Below are 17,282 nucleotides of genomic sequence, written 5' to 3'. Positions count from 1 at the left end.
ATTCTATATAATTCTCTTGTTTTGAAATTGCTTTTGTGAAGCAGAAAAAAATGTATGATTAAATAGGTGAAATTTTAGGGGGGGGCAGACTGCAATATTTACATGACCTACCGTGCCAATGGAGTAAAGTTAGCGGGGATTGTTTACAAATATTTGTTGAGTTTCCCTGCTGTCGTGTAAGTTTTTCAAGTTTCATTTGGCAGTAAGTCCTTACAAAACTCTTTGACTTTCTAATATTATCAATATTAAATGTCACAGTTTAATGAAAGAAATGAATGGTGCTTTTATTTATGGTTGTTCAGACCATGCCCTTGGGCTGGTCTGTTGAAGTTGTGATACCTTGTTGACCAAAATTTATATTAAACAATATGATTGGCTTAGGGAATATGATTTACATTGAACAGAAGAATTTGACATGGGGGTGTTTGGTTTATAATATAGCACAGACACATTTTTTCCAAGAGCTATATTTAGGCTTAAAATAAAGAGGTGACCCGTGTGTTTAGTTCTGAAGGTAGACGAAATGGGTTTGTCTGTCACAAAAGTGTTATACATTGTTAACACTCAAGGTCCAGCATTTCATTAATTAATCTTCATTTGATGCGTGATGTCATTATTGTTCACAAAGACTTTATCTGTTGTTAAGAACTTTACTTTAAACTTTGTGAAGTAAATGATTGACAACAGGATTGACCTGAATTTATGATTGGTGCTTTTATTACCTCTTTTAGGGAGTTTAAATCATTAGCATTCCATTTTGTAAAAGAAACCTGGTTTAAGTATTGTAGTTTTACTATGCTACAATTGAAGAAGTAATGTCAAAGATGTGTGTTAGATGTGCCATACTTGGAAATGTTATCAACATATTTGGTACAGAAAGTAAAGGATGTTGTTTTTAAATATTTTTAAGTTACATGAATAGTAGAAGAGAAAAATTTAATCCTGAACAATGTTAGATAGATCAGAAGTGTTAGTTTGAAAAGGCGCATGTGCTGTATGGTAAAGAAAAAAAATGTCATCTGAGTAGTGCTTGACCTAACCGAGAGGGAGAAGTTACATTAAACGCACACTTGCACAGAGAAGCAACAGACCAAAGACTAGAAAAAAGACATTCAGAATGAGAAATCTATTGTAGACTTAAAGGAGATGCATAGGGGTCATGAAGTAAGATGGTAGATGTAAAGAGAAATTAAGTTCCAAAGCATTAGCTTATGTCTTGAATACCTTGAAGTTTATTTCATCAGTTATTGATGCAGTTGAGATGGATTTCCACTGAGGCTAGCCAGCTCTCTTCCCTCTAATCCAGTGTTGTAGACTCTCGGAATCGCAGCTTGGGTATCCTGGTGTGGGCGGTTAGTCTGGGTTCTTGGCCAACCATGTATCTGGGTGGTGTTTGAAGGTTTCGGGTGATACACCACTAAGGTTTCCATGTATCTGGGTAGTGTTTGAAGGTTTCGGGTGATATACCACTCGGGTTTCTGAGTTCTGCTGGGATGCAGTTGAAGAGTCAATGACATGTTCCCTTGTAGATGAAACTGTGGTGTGCCAAGGTCCTGATTTTTTTTAGATGTTCCTGGGGTGGTCCTGACATAACCTAGCCTTCTTCTTCATGAGTGGGTCTTCGTCTGTGATATTGACATTAGGAACCCTATTTTCTAAAATCTTCTAGCTGTGGATAATGATGTACCTCTCTTTACGCCACTGGAGGTAGTACAGATGTTGTTATGCAAGTCTTTCCCAGTAGCTAATGTGTAGTAACCCTTGGGTCTTGTGTGTGAAAGATTGTTGTGGACATTCTAGCTCTGTTATTTGTGAGATTTTGTTTGGGGACCAGAGTTGGCAGAAGTACAATTGAATCTGGAGTTTGGCAATGAAAGATAGTGACTAGTAAGTATAGAGACAAGAACTGTTCAGGTGAGGGAATACACAAGTTAACAAGTGTGCCACTTTGTAATATGCGTCTCCTCCGTATCCAAATTCATATACAGTGTACACAATAACTTGAGGGACCAGTGACAGTTACTTGCATCCATCAGCCCCCCACCTCCATCAGGAGGTGGAGTCCAGAGATCGACACTTGCTCATCAAATTGGGCCCAAGATCTCTCTATCAACTTCAACTGTATTTCTTACACTTTTTCACATATGGAGAGCTGACACTTAGTGACTGGTTCCTTACCCCTACCAGTTTCAGCCAGTGACATAGAAATAGTTCCACACCACTGGCTTGACAGCGAAGTAGTTTCAGAATTGCTGCGCTGTGCTGCAAATCGTTACTCCAACTCTCGTGGGTGGGTAGTTGGGGTGTATATGTAAGGTCACAGCAGTACCCATAGATTGGTCCTATATGAACTCTGAGCTCTCTTCTGGGAGGGTAATAGCTGTCGATCATGAGTCCAATATGTGATCAAAGACCACATAAATCACATTAACATAACTCAGACAACTGTATGAAGTTTCTTCTCGGAGAGATCTGTGAGAGGGTATGAGGACTATTGCCAGCTATTGTTGGACTTTGGATATTCCATTCAATGAAATTGAGGTAGCAATTGATTTGTTGGTAATCAATTTTACAGTAACAATTAATAATGAGTTGCTTCTATGTAGTCACATTTTATGACTGAAGATATAAAAACATGAGAGTTGTGTGTGGTTAGTTTACAAACTATCATACATTATGGTACATTGTTGTACTATAAGAAAGTGAATCAAATATGGGAGGGGGCTTGAGTTATGATGAAGTTCCATTCCTATGCAATGTTGTAAATTGATTTTCGGCATAGATTGGAACCAGCCCAAGTAAGCACCTTCCATGGTGATTGCTTTCCTTTTCTTTGATGCACTGCCATCTGAAGAGTCTGCTTTATGCTTGAGATCCATAATGAAAGGCAAAAAGCCCCTTAAAAAGCAATGTAAACAAGAGAGCAAATGCTAAGCAGTAATCCAAAATGGCACTTCCTTCCTTGATCTATTGTTCTAAGATGACGTATTCCTCCACCACACTCTCCAACTAGTTCTTTGTATTACTGATGACCCTTGATATATTGTACCTTAATATATCATATTTTTTAGAAATATTGTACTTCAATATATCATATTTTGGATGTGTTGTACCTCAGTATATCATATTTTATATATATTTTACCTTGATATATCATATTTTGGATGTGTTGTATCTCAATATATCATATTTCAAATATACAGTATCATACTCTGTTAGGCTTCAAAAAGTCTAACAGGTATTGGTATTGCATTCAAATCTTGCATGCACAGCAGTTGCATACAGGGGCTAATAAGGCAGCTGGTAAACTCCACTTCACTATTTACTAGCCATTCAGGCAGTGTGCCATATACATATTGACCAGTGTGTGAGTTTCTTAAGAATGTAAGATGTTAACACTGTCAGACTATAATCAGTGAAATATGTCACTTAAGCATTACAGCTCAGTGTCTTGTTTTCAATGACAAAATGCCTGGTGCTGAGAAGGCCAAGAGGATCAGCCTGTCAGTGGGACAGAAGTGGAGTTAATTAAGAAACTGATGAGTGGTGTTAATGTAGCACAGGTTTTTCAAGAGTATGGCTTTAAGAAGCTGACAGTGTCAGGCATCAAGAGAAAAAATAAAAGCTGGAAGGGTTTGGACTGAAGTATAATGTTCATTGGTATTGGGGGTTGCAAGCTAGAAAAAAATTAAACTAGGTAAAGACAAGGAGTTTGAAAATGTAATGTACAAGTGGTGCAGGCAGCAGTGGTCTTTTGGTATGCAGGTAACAGGTATTATGTTGCATAGTGCTGCTGACACCAGATCCAGACATGTGAGTTATGGTGACTTCAAGACTAGTGATGGGTGTCTGGCATTTCAATAGCAGACATGGGATAGTAAACAAGAAGATGCATGGTGAAGCCAGCTCAGCAGCATTAAAGGATTGTGAGCCATTCAGTATCAGATTGAAGCAGTTGATGCAGGATGAGAACCTTCTATTGCAAGTATATAATACAGATGAGATTGATTGTTCTGATGGTCTCTGCTTAGCAACACCCAGGCTTTCATGTATGAGGAAGCTACACCAGTAAAAATATAAATAAACATTATCAGCTCTATGCTGTGCCAATGCCAATGGGATGCACTGCTCATAGTTGGCAGTTGTCACCAAGTCAAAGCAACCACAGGTTCTGAAAGATTACATAGCATATTAATTTATCATTTTTAAAAGAAAGCATGGTTCAGTGCTGGTTTGAAAAGCATTTTGTCCCTGAGGTGCATTGCTACCAGACAATTCTGAAATTGGACTAGGATGAGGTGAAGGCTGTGTTACTATTGGACAGTGCCCATGCTCACCTACCAGGTGATGTTTTGCAGAGCAGTGATAGCAGGATTAAGGTGATCTTCCTACCACCTAACAACATCAGTCATCCAGCCCATGGACCAGGGGATCATTGTCACCACCAAGCAGCTGTACCTGAACAAGATAATGGTGGTGGTGGAGGAGGATATGCAGGGTTGGCAGATCCTATAGAACATAAAAAACAACAACCTTTAGAGCACCATCTATAACCTTGCTGACTCATGGAAGGAGATTAAGAAGCCAATTTTAGTTAATTGAAGGAAGAAACTGTAAAATGATGAGCAGCCAAATCAAGACATTGAAGATTTCAGGCAGATGCTACATCATCATTGGGAGAGAGAAGTCACTGTGGAAGACATAGACAACTGGTTGGAAGAGTATGATGATGATCCTGGATACCAGTTACCCTTTCAAGAGGAGATAGTAAAGAAGTGAGAGGAGTGGCTGCAGCACAAGGATAAGACAGTGAAGAAAGTGATAAAGAGGATGATGACAACATGCTGTTAGTCCCAAAAAGGTCTGTGGCACATAATGCCATAGATATATATCAGTATATATCAAGCTATGATAACACCAGGATCCAGCCATACTATCTCCACCTAGCTGATTAAGGAGCAATACCTAAAAATAAAGCAAACTACATTGGACAAGTTCATTAGATGCTCTGTTTCCAAGCCAGCATCCCCTCTGCATCACCTCAGCCTGGCTCCTCATCAGCACCTCAGTCTGGCCCCTCTGCAGCATTCTAGACCAAGTTCAAATCTAAATATGATTATTGGAAATCAAGGATATAGATTAAGTTGGAACTGTATATGAATTAGAGGCTAGGTATGATTAAAGAATTAGAGAATAGGAGACTGGACCCAATGAGCATTGCTCCTCTCTTGTATACTACAATTAGGTAAATACAAATCTGTGGACTTTGAAGGCTTTGAAGATGAGGCAGTCAGTGATCACTTAGAGATGTGGATCAGTGACTTCTGAATCAGAAAGATAATGATACTAGTACTACTTATAACTAAGTACACTCATACCTCATTTTAATAGACAAAAAGGGGCAACACCTCTGTTTCGGTTCTGTAGCTTGTTAGCTAAGCCTTCCCACCTACACTCAACAAACATCCCTCTGAAACTGCTACACAAAAAAAGAAAAGAAAAAAAGCAAATGCACAGGGACAAGCACTGCCTGCATTGTTACCACAAAACTGCCAAAGTAGAGAGCATCATAAAACGAGGACTCCTTGTATGTATGCATCTTCATGAAAAACTATTTCTTCAGATCCTTTTGACATTTAGTCTTTCTCAGTTTGTTTTCATGACTTCTTGAAGCTAGATCAAAGACATACACCCATTCCACTCCCACTTCCATAGATATATATATACCTATCTCCTTTAGCAACCTGAATACTGTTGTCATATCACCTCTTCCTCTTTGATCTTTCTATGTTGGCAGATCCATTGTTTTTATTCTCTCCTCGTATGTTTTATCTGCCAGGCTGGGTACCAGTTTGATTGCTGCCCTTCGTATTCTCTTGATCTTGTTTGTGCCTTCACCCTGTGGAGTACGATACTACTGATACATATTCTAGTCTTGGATAGATCAGGGTTTCTGAGTTTCATCATCTCATCCATATAGTGAAAAGCCACTTTAATGTTCTGCAGCAGTCCATATATGTGTTTGTTTTAGGTCAGAACTTAAGTGGTATTGAAAAAAAAATGTACTGGATACAGAGACTTTGGTTTTGGGAGGTGGGGACCTTTGTACAGATTAGATTCTCTTTATAACCTCATTGCCATGACCAACATTCAAACACACATGTTAGACTTTCACAGGCAGGTGTCACATGCACTAAAACTAAATTGTAATGAGCCCCCTCAGTCAGTGTAGGTAGCTTATCAACCAGATTAGAAATAATGTGTTATATATTAGTAAATGAACCCAATATTCTGTGCCTACTTGAGGGTAAACTACCAAAAATTTTTGACCTGCAATTGAGAAATGTTGAGATGTGGTAGATGAAATGGAAGTTAGGCTAATAGTAATTGTGAAAAATGTCATATAAGTAGGTATATGTAATTGAGTGAATGAAAGGTTGATGCAATGAATCTGAGTATTGAAAAAAAAAAAGACTTGATAGGAGCTTATGTACTACCTAAGGTGACGATGATTACCAAATGTTGCTGTCAGAATGTTGTTGTCTTGAAGATTATAAAAGGTTGATAGGTATGCGACTGTATGCAATGAGATATATTGAAAATTCATGGGGTAATACTTTGCTAAGTACAACAGTGGAAAGCACATTTACCTAGTGGGTAAAATATTTGACATGAGTGAGAGAAGACATTTCAGTAAGACTGAACCTACTACTAAAGAACCTGATATTGAATCTTTGAAGCACAGGTGTCCCATAGGAAAAGGTGACCATGCGGAGCCTAAATTCCAGTTGGAAAACGTAGATGTAAAACCTACAGATAAGTCATATAGACAAGGCAGATATAATTTTAGGAAGACAAACTTCTTTGGTTTGAGAACAAGAAAATAAAATAAAGGAGTGGGAAGAATTTTTAAAACCAATGGAACTGAAATAAATGAAATATGCTTAGAATTATCTACATCTCAGGTGTTGAAATTGTATAAGAAGTAGTAGAAAAATTGGTATAGACAAACGAAAATTGTGAAACGGTAAAGAACCAAAGATGGAAGAGAAGAAAAAAAAGACTGAAAGAGTGCAGAAGAACTGGAAAAATAATATGAGAATCGGTAGAGAAAGAAAAGAATACAAATAAGCATCTTACAAGATAAAGAGTTGTTAGGTGGAAGTACATTATTATATCTCACTAAATCTGGTACAGTATTTGATATCTAAATTTTTTGTGAATTAATCCAAAACAGCACAAAATAAAAAACAAACTCCACAAAAATCAAAGGAATGTCATGCTCTGGTAATTAATTATTTAATTGATCTTTGATACAGTTATGTTTCAATACTTAATGTCTTTTACAGGTTGTCGGCATGTCCCTCAAGCCACGAGCTGTAAACTTTGATGAGGTCTGGGGGGGACTGCAGAGGACAGTGGAGCAGGTCATCACCATGGGTTCCATTCGACGAAATGAGTGGAATGAACGATTTTCTGATGTTTACTCTCTATGTGTAGCTTTTCCCGAACCTCTAGCTGAGAGGTTGTACATAGAAACTAAGAAATTATTGGAAAATCATGTGCGAAATCTCCATAGCAAGGTACATTAATTGATAGTAGCCTAAGGTGTATTGGGGGGTGGGGGGGCATTTTTAGAATTAATATTTTAGATTTAGCTGAGACTTGCCCATCTTGACAAAAGTTTGGTATATGTATTATTCCCCCTGCCTTTAAGAAAACTGAATTTCAACTTTAACTAATTTTGAGGTTTCTGCCCTGTAGAAACACCCATTTCTATTCAGAGTTTATACTCTTTAACTCCTCTCCTTTTCTCCAGTTTTTGCTTTCATTTTTATGCAACAAAGGTTGGATAGAGTGAAAAATGAGGAGGTGAGGAGGAGTGTGGGGGTGTAAAGGGAACTGGCAAATAGGGATGATGAAAGATTAGTGGGATGGTTTGGACACATGGAAAGAATGAGTGAAGAAAGATTAGCAAAAGAGGTGTAGAAGGCAGAGGAGGATGGAGTGACCTGGAGGGAACAACCAAGGATGAGATGGAAGGATGGGGGTGAAAGGAGCCTTGAACAAGAGGAGGAATGTTTGTTGAGCAAGAATGGGAGAAAGCAGGAGATAGGGGTAAGTGGAGAATGGCTGTGTATGGAGAATATTTTGACACAGACCAAAGGGATTTTCTCCCCGTTTTCTATGTCTGTTGAACAAGGAAGGGAGAAGACAGGGAATAGAGGTAAATGGACAATGGTTGTATATGGATGATATTTTGTTGCAGCCTGAAGGGAGTTCTACCCATTTTCTTTATTTTCTGCATGAGAGGACAGAGAGGGGAGGATTGTCATATAGGTAAAGTGGCCCTGCTATGGATTTGCTGTCTTGCTGCATTGCTCCTGACCTGGGCAGTGGGCAGGAGACAGGGATGATCCCTCATCCATGAGGAATTAGACAAGAGGCAAACAAGGATGGTGGATGGGAGTAGAATGGGTGGGAGTGGGTGTATGTCTTTGACTATGAGGGTAAAGAAGCCCTTGGTATATAGATAGATTTATGCTAAAAAGAGTCATACAGCTGGCAGCACACTACTACTAAGAATCTTGCCTAATGGGTTTAATGCAATTGAATCACTTGTTAGAAAAAGCTGTCCACTGAACTTCCTTGTACTTGTCTACCTTCATTGTGTGTGTGTTTTTTTATATCTTCATTAATTACCCAACATTTAATCCTCCAAGAAATTGTTATAAAGAAGAAGAACTGCTGCAAAGAATTTGCATCAAGTGTAATGTCATTTCTGTCATCTTAGTACCCTCATGTGACCCATTCCATCACCCACCTTCCCTCCCATGACCTCACACATTCCATCCTCCTCCACAGTTCTCATGCCTTCATTTCTGCCTTCACCCAGCCTTCAACACTGTCTATATTTGCTGAATAACATCTACACCTGGTGCACACCATCCACATCAGCTGCTGTCTTAGAAGTATCAGATGAAGATACTACTACTGTCAATATGGGATAGGAGGTCAGCTATATGCAGCTGACCTTCTAGTACCTGCCATCAATACGCTACTTTATTGTGGCATTCTCACATATGCAGGATCTGTTTGTTGAAGCTGCATACAAATTGTGATGATTTGACCATGGACAGGGACACTATCCTGTCCAATTAGTGGGTAATATTCTATCACCACAGGAAGGGACCAAGTGCCGTTGGTTTGAGTATAACCACCTCTAACCCTAATAATATATCTTAGTTGTTTTGTATTCTATAAAATCAATAGATATAATTAATTTTGAAGTTGTTTTACAATAACTGCATCTTGACTGAAAATTGGCAATATTTCAGAACTGCTACTATTGTCTTAAGAATTATAAATCCATTAGTTTTGAAAATAGTAAAAAAGCAGACTTGCTTAAAGAGGGATAGATAGTGAAGAGTTTGCATTTTTTCTAAAAAAGAAAAGAAAAAAGAAATGAAGTTCAGAATAGGTGAGAATTTTGGGGTAATAAATTTTGTGGTGGTTTTAGGATACTTTTTGTACAACAATTGGAAAATGTATTAAGAAACAAAGATCTTGGGCTCAGTCCAGAGAATTGAGCCCAAGATCCATCTGTGTCAGATTTTATTTTTTCCACTTTTTTTTCTCATAAGGTGAGCTGACAACCAGTGAATGTTCCCCTCCTTGTCCATCTACTAGCTTATGACAGAAAAACAGACCCACACTCATAGAGAACAGACAGCAATGCAACATTACTTCTCAGAGAGATCTATGGGAAACCTTAAAGGCCTTTGCTGGCCATCTTGGTGCTGTAGGTTTCCAGTTAGTGAACTTTAGGCAGCAGTTATTATTTGATAAGAATGTACAGATTGAAGGTTAGACTGAATACATTAACCTAAACACTAACTTTTTTACCTGTTCATTTTCATCTTGAATTGCTCTATGCTATCAGGAAAATACTTACAAGATAAGGCTTTTGTAATTTAACTCTCTACACTAAACACTTTCATTCATCTGCATTATACCCCTTCATTAATGAAAAGGTGGGTAAGCCCATCTTTACTAATCATTTCCATATCAAAGCATACTTGTTTATTTTGATATGTACCAAACAATTTTGTTCATGGGATCCTGTGGGTAGTGATGAGGTTAGTGTTTTAAGGTTTTAAGTTATAGGAAATGAAGAAGAAATTGAAGCTGGGCTTTGAATTGCACCTTTGTGAAACATGGGTCAGATACTACCTGATCAACTTATTGTTTTTATGCAAAGTTATTTTATGTATAGTTAGTGGAGTATATAAGTAATCTTACATTTACTGCATATAGAGTTGTCAAGACTTTTGTGTTGTCTACCTGTTCATATAAGGTGATTATGTGACAACAGTACAAGACATTGAAATGAACAGATTATATTGTTAATTTTCAGCAATTTTCTGCATACCCTCTTTAGTAAATAAAATTCACAAGCAATATTAATACATATGCCAAGTGTACCACAAATTACTGTATCTTGTTGGACACTTATGATAATTAATATTTCAGGTTAGCAGTCACGGAGAAGAGAGCCTGTTAGCAGAATACCATAGGTGTTGGCTACAATTCAGTAAAGGAACTCAGTATCTAAATAACCTGTATTCGTAAGTGTTCTTCACATTATATATTTAAGTAGTCATCTTAGCTTTATGTTCTTTTGCATACCTGGAGACAATGTTGCATATCTGCAAATGGTATTCCTGCAATATGGATGTCAGAAAGTACACCTACTGCTTATCTTTATAATCAAGCTTGGGTGCTGACACAGTCTCTAAATCAGGCCTGACATGCCTGTCAATGTCATTTGTGTTTCCTCCACTCTTTCACATGGGAGAACTGGCAGCTAGGGATTGCTCCCCTCCTCCTTCTCTGATAAGCCATTGACATAGAAACTGTCCTACACTTATACAGAACAGATGTCGGTTCAAAGTTTCTTCCCAAATTGTATGGGAGGACCTGAGGACCAGTGCCAGACATTGTGGGGCTCTGGAATTCCAGTCAATGAAACTTGAAGCAACACTTATTTTTTTCATAAATTTTATTATTATTATTATTATTATTATTATTTCCCATACCTTGTGGTAGGGGAAAAGAATACTTCCACCAGGTGTTCTTACTTGAGTCATAAAAGACGACAAAAATGGGGATAGAACTAGGCATCCTACTCTCTGTAGCCCCAAAGGGGACATTCCTTAAAAAAAAAGAAAAAAAAAAAAGAGCAAAGCAAAGACATAAGAGGGTCTGGGAAGAGTTTTCCAAACAGAACCCTGAGGTTTGGGTATTTAAAAGGGAAGAGATAGGTAGTATGTTTGTGAGAAGGAAGATGGATGTGTTGGGATTGAATGAAACTAAGTTGAAAGGGAGGAGCAAGTTTGAGTTTGGGAGTGTAGTTGGGAGGATGTCAGGAGTGAAGAGAGGATGAGGGAGAGAAGAGGTGGCTATACTAGTAAGTGAAGAGATACAAGTAGGTAAGTGTGTGGTGGAGTGGAAGGTTTCTTCAAGGTTAATGTGGATGAAGGTGAAACTGGGAAGGGAGATGTGGGTTTATAAGTGGATATGGGCCTGGTAGCGAGAAGGGTGTAGGGGAAAGAGAGGAAGGCTTTTTGGATAGATTTAAATGGGTGCATAGAGGGATTAGGGGAAAATATCAATGTAGTGGTATTGGGAGATCTGTGGTAGTGTAGGAGATAAACTAATAGAGTATTCGAGAAGTATGGAGTTCCAGGAAAAAATTGTAGTGGACAGATGATGGTGGGGATGTGTCTAGAGAGTTGATGGTAACAAATACAGTTTTTAGGAAGAAAGTCAAGCATAAGTGCACATGAGAGAGGGTGGTAGATAGGGTTTTAATGGACTTCAATCATAAGAAAAATGATGGAACCTATCATCAGAGATGCTATTGAACATCATTTAGAAAGTAACTGTTTGATAAATGATAGCCAGCATGGATTCAGATGGAAACATTCTTGTGTGGCTAACTTACTTGAATTCTACAACACGGTTATCTTGAAATATGACAAAAGAAACAATATAGATTTAATATATCTAGACTTTGCAAAAGCTTTTGATACCGTCCCCCATGAAAGGCTACTTGCTAAATTAGCTTCACACGGAGTAAGTGGTAGCCTGTTAAGTTGGACTAGTTATTGGTTGAATGATCGAAAACAAAGTGCTTTAAATGGGAAAAATATTACAAGTGGAGTTCCTCAGGGTTCCGTTCTTGGGCCACTTCTATTCATACATACATACATATACCATGGCTTTTTTCCCCTTACTAGGGAGGTAGCCAAAAAGGAAAAGGCATAAAATCATTCCCACCCATTCCATCCCTGAATACACTCCACACCCCTCCACCCTCCCTCCTATCTCAGCAACTCCTGGATGATGGGTCATCCCTGCACCTTGTCCACTGCCGTGGGTCAGAAGCAGTGTCGCAAGACACAGCACATCCACAGTAAGGCCGCTTCATTAAATCGGCGACCACAGACTAAAATCTATTGTCTCCAAATTTGCAGATGATACAAAACTGTGCAGAATGGCAAATGATCACTTAAATCAATTAGATATTCAAGAAGATTTAGATAAATTACAGCAATGGTCTGAAAAGTGGCTAATGAAATTTAACACAAGGTAAAAGTAACAGTAAGTACGATTGCAAGTTATTTGGAAATTCGTTAACAAAAGTGGATAGTGAAAAGGATCTCCGCATAATTATCAGTAACGATCTCAAATCATCTAACCAGTGTATTTCAGCCTCTGAAAAAGCAAATAAGGTTCTAGGACTGATTGCACAATCTTTTGACTTCAAAAGTCCATCTCTCATTAACAAGCTATATAAATTGTTAGTTTGTCCACATTTGGAACATACTACTTCCGTATGGTCACTGAATATCATTAACCTCTTCAGTACGGGCCTTAAATCTCGCGGGCAGCAGCCGCTGCCAGCCATATGATGTGTCGCAATAATACTCGCATCATAAAATATAGTCACCACTTATATTGATTGTTCTCTCTTTCACCCGTGAATTTTGATAACCATAGAAAATGTGATTAAGGACAGTTTAGAGAGTATGTAAAAACGCAGGGGCAACTACAATAAATATAATCAAGACGCCGATATGGCAGCGTCGCGTATCCACTTGCTCCTCATGCCGCCTATGTATGTGCCACCGTATGGAAGGGGTTCAAGACATTGACAGATTGGAAAAAGTACAATGGCAAGCCACAAAACTAATTACAAATATCAAAAATAAATCATACGAAAATTGACTACAATATATGAATCTGTTTTCCCTTAAAAAGCATAGACTCAGAGGTGACTTGATACAGGTCTTTAAGATTCTAAGGAGAATTGACAACATTAGAAGTGACAAAATTTTCACACTGAATGAGAATCTGACAAGAAATAATGGTCTCAAACTGTCAGGAAATAGATTTAATTTGAAAGTGGGTAGAAACAACTTTGTCAACCATGTAGTTAATGAATGGAATAAACTTCCCACAGAGGCAGTGCAATGTAGTTCAGTTTGAAGCTTTAAGATTCGTTTAGATAGAAACCTAAACAAGATGTTGTAATAATTGCCAATTATTTTATATTATTTGTTTGTTTATTATTATTTGTCTTTATTATTATTTGCTTGATTCTCATTTAATATTAGTTATCAGTCAATTTATTATTCGTCACTGTTTACCTGTTTGTTTGTTATTTAACTATACCTATGCATTTATTTATTTTATTTATTATTATTTATATCGTGTGTCAGGATTAGAAATGGAGAGAGTGAGTGGTTTGAGGTAAAGGTGGGACTTCGTCAGGGATGTGTTATGTCGCCCTGGCTGTTCAACTTATACATGGATGGGGTGGTGCGAGAGGTAAATGCAAGGGTGGTGGGTCAGGGATTGGAGATGGTTAAAGAAAATTGAGAAAAGTGGGAGGTGAGCCAGTTGTTGTTTGCAAATGACACTGCGCTTGTAGTGGGATCAGAGGAGGGATTGAGGAAGTTGGTGACAGAGTTTGGGAGAGTGTGTGAAAGAGGAAAGTTGAAGATAAATGTGGGTAAAAGTAAGGTGATGAGATGTACAAGGGGTGAAAGTGGCAGCAGACTGGAAGTGAGCATTAAGGGAGAGCGACTGGAGGAAGTGGATAGTTTTAGATACTTGGGTGCGAATGTGGCAGGAAAGGGTGGAGTGGAGGTAGAGGTAGAGTACAGATTGAGAGAAGTGAGTAAATGCCTTGGTGGATTAAAAAGTGTAATGAGGAATAGACATTTGAGAATGGAGGCTAAGAGGAGACTGTATGAAGGAGTGATTGTGCCAACAGCACTGTATGGGGTAGAAACATAAGAGGGAAGGAGTTTGAATGTGTTTGAGATGAGGTGTCTGAGAAGTATGATGGGGGTTACTAGGCTGGATAGAGTGAGAAATGAGGAGGTGAGGAGGAGAACAGGGGTGGTAAGGGAGTTGGGAGATAGGGTGGATGAGAGAGTATTGGGATGGTTTGGACACATGGAAAGAATGAGTGAAGAAAGACTAGTAAAAGAGGTATTGAAGGTAGATGTGGAGGGAGTGAACATGAGGGGGCGACCTAGGATAAGATGGATGGATGGCGTGAAAGGGGCTTTGGGGAAGAGGGGAATGTTGAGGAAGGACAGGAGAGGACAGAAGACAGGAGTGAATGAAGAATGGTTGTATATGGATGATGTTGAGATGCATGAGGTGGAATGGGTAGGGGGATGAGGGGTGAGGTAGTATGTGTGAGCAAAATTTGATGCAGCCCTAAGGGATTTCTCCCTGTCTTCTCCTTTTCTGCATGAGGGGACAGAGAGGGGGGCTTGCCGATTTAATGAAGCGGCCTTGCTGTGGATGTGCTGTGTCTTGAGATACTGCCTCTGACCCAGGGCAGTGGACAAGATGCAAGGATGACCCGTCATCCAGGAGGTGCCAAGATAAGAGGGAGGGTGGAGGGGAGTGGAGTGTATTAGGGATGGAATGGGTGGGAATGGTTTTTATGCCTTTTTCTTTGTGGCTACCTTCCTTGCAAGGGGGAGCCTTTGGTATATGTATGTATTTATATCATTATAATTTTGATTTATTTTTTATTTATTTATCATTATTACGAGGCATGTTTTTTAAGTACCGTTTTGAAATAAGAATGAAAGGAGTAGACTTTTCGTAACAATTTTATTTTTACATGAAAGCCTGTACTGTAATCTACTTTTCAACATAATTATGGAATCATCTGACTGTGTTTAAGTTTGTGAGTACTGTATTTGAAATGTCTCCTCTGAATGAGAATGCCGCCGACTGTGAAATATGCGCTGTGATTTGTTTTCTTACTGCTAAAGGTGTGAAAGTGGCTGAAATTCATTGTCAGATCAGTGAAGTGTATGGAGAAAACATTATGAGTGATGGGATGGTGCAGAAATGGGTGAGAGCTTTTAAAGATGGCCGTACAAATGTGCACCAAACCATCAGTAATGAGTGAAGGTCGTCCACTTCATTCCAAACTATCCCAATACTCTTTCATCAACCCTATCTATCAACTCCCTTTCCACCCCTGTTCTCCAGCCTTACCTCCTAATTTCTCATTCTATCCAGCCTAGTAACCCCTATCATACTTCTCAGATACCTCATCTCAAACACATTCAAACTCCTCTCCTCCTCTCTTATGGTCCTTGTTTCTGCCCCATACAGTGCTGTTGGCACAATCACGCCATGATATAACCTACTCTTAGTATCCATTCCCATATGTCTATTTCACATTACACTTTTTAATCCACCAAGACATTTACTCGCTTCTCTCAATCTACATTCTACCTCCACCCCCACTCCTCCCTTTCCTGCCACATTTGCACCCAAGTATCTAAAACTATCCACTTCCTCCAGTCGGTCCCCCTTAATACTCACTTCCAGTCTGCTGCCACTGTCTCCCCTTGTACATCTCATCACCTTACTTTTTCCCACATTTATCCTCAGCTTCCTTCTTTCACACACCTCAAACTCTGTCACTAACTTCCTCAATCCCTCCTCTGATCCAGCTACAAGCACAGTGTCATCAGTAAACAACAGTTGGCTCACCACCCACTTTTCTCCATTTTCTTTAACCATCTCCAACTCTTGACCCACCACCCTTGCATTCACCTCATTCACCTCTCGCACCACCCCATCCATGTATAGATTGAACAGCCAGGGCAACAACACATCCCTGACGAAGTCCCACCTTTACCTCAAACCATTCACTCTCTCCTTTTCTATTCCTATCACAAGCTCTACTACTCTCATAAAAAATCTTGACTGCTCGTAACAGCCCTCCTCCTATTCCATGTATCTGCAATACCTCCCACAGTGCCTTCCCGTCTACCCTGTTGTGAGCCTTTTCCAAATCCATAAAAGCCTAAAAAACATCCTTGCCCTTTACTATAGCTTTCTCACATATCTGTCTTACCACAAAAATCTGATCTACACAACCCCTACTTGTCCTAAAACCACACTGTTTCTCACCAATTACTCCCTCTGTTCCTCTCCTAATCCTTTCAATTAAGATTCCCATAAGCCTTCCCAATTACACTCAACAAGCTGACCCCTCTGAAACTACTACACTCACACTTGTCCCCCTTTCCTTGTAAAGTGGAACTATACAGGCACTCCTCCAGTCCTCTGGCACTCTACCCTCTCTTAAACAAACATTGAATAACCTCACCAGCCAGTCCACCATAACTGTACCTCCTTTTTTTTTTAGACATTCTGCATGGCATCCATCCAACTCAGGTGCTTTACCTGCTTTCATCATCTTAACAGTTGCTTTCACTTCATCTTTCCCTATTTCTCCTCAATTTTCCTTACTCATCATGGTCATTTTCTTAGCACTTCCCACTGCAACTACCTTCCTCCCTATCCTCCTTCCAGAAAACAAAAGTATAAAATCCACTCCCACCCATTCCATCCCCACATACTCCACTCCCATTCACCCCCCCCTCCCTCCCTTGTATCTTGGCTTCTCCTGGATGATGGGTCATCCCTGCATCTTGCTCACTGCCCTGGTTCAGAAGCAGTGTCACAATAACACCCCTGTGTAGCAATTTGTCATAAACATAGGGGGTCAACATTTGTGAAAGATTCTATCATTTGATCCATTTCTCCAGATATCTCTTGTAGGAGACCTAGATTGACACAAATCACTCAAGGAAAAAATATTTTATTGTTGTCTTGGTATAATATGGGGGCAGTGCAAGATGAGGTGTTCACTGTATTATGTGTGA

The 17,282-nt window shown here is 39.2% G+C and overlaps 1 protein-coding gene across 2 annotated transcripts in view; it reads left to right on the top strand.

Annotated features, from left to right (window-relative positions):
• Nucleotides 1-74: 74 nt before the first annotated feature.
• Cul2 (cullin 2) overlaps nucleotides 75-17,282 on the top strand; it is a 63,807-nt gene continuing 46,599 nt past the window's right edge. The window contains exons 1-3 of one of the 2 annotated variants that reach the window (XM_076176088.1): nucleotides 75-202; nucleotides 7,350-7,583; nucleotides 10,534-10,628. In XM_076176088.1, coding sequence (XP_076032203.1) covers nucleotides 7,359-7,583; nucleotides 10,534-10,628 — 320 coding nt within the window. In that variant the 5' untranslated portion in view covers nucleotides 75-202; nucleotides 7,350-7,358. The remainder of the gene's footprint in view (nucleotides 203-7,349; nucleotides 7,584-10,533; nucleotides 10,629-17,282) is intronic. The other variant, XM_076176087.1, reaches the window with a different exon arrangement.

This window comes from Oratosquilla oratoria, chromosome 38 (assembly GCF_046742065.1).
Source record: "Oratosquilla oratoria isolate Oo_2021 chromosome 38, ASM4674206v1, whole genome shotgun sequence".
In the NCBI taxonomy this organism is placed as follows: Eukaryota; Metazoa; Arthropoda; class Malacostraca; order Stomatopoda; family Squillidae; genus Oratosquilla; species Oratosquilla oratoria.
Note: the sequence above shows the minus strand (reverse complement) of the source record. Positions and strands in the feature narration are given on the sequence as shown.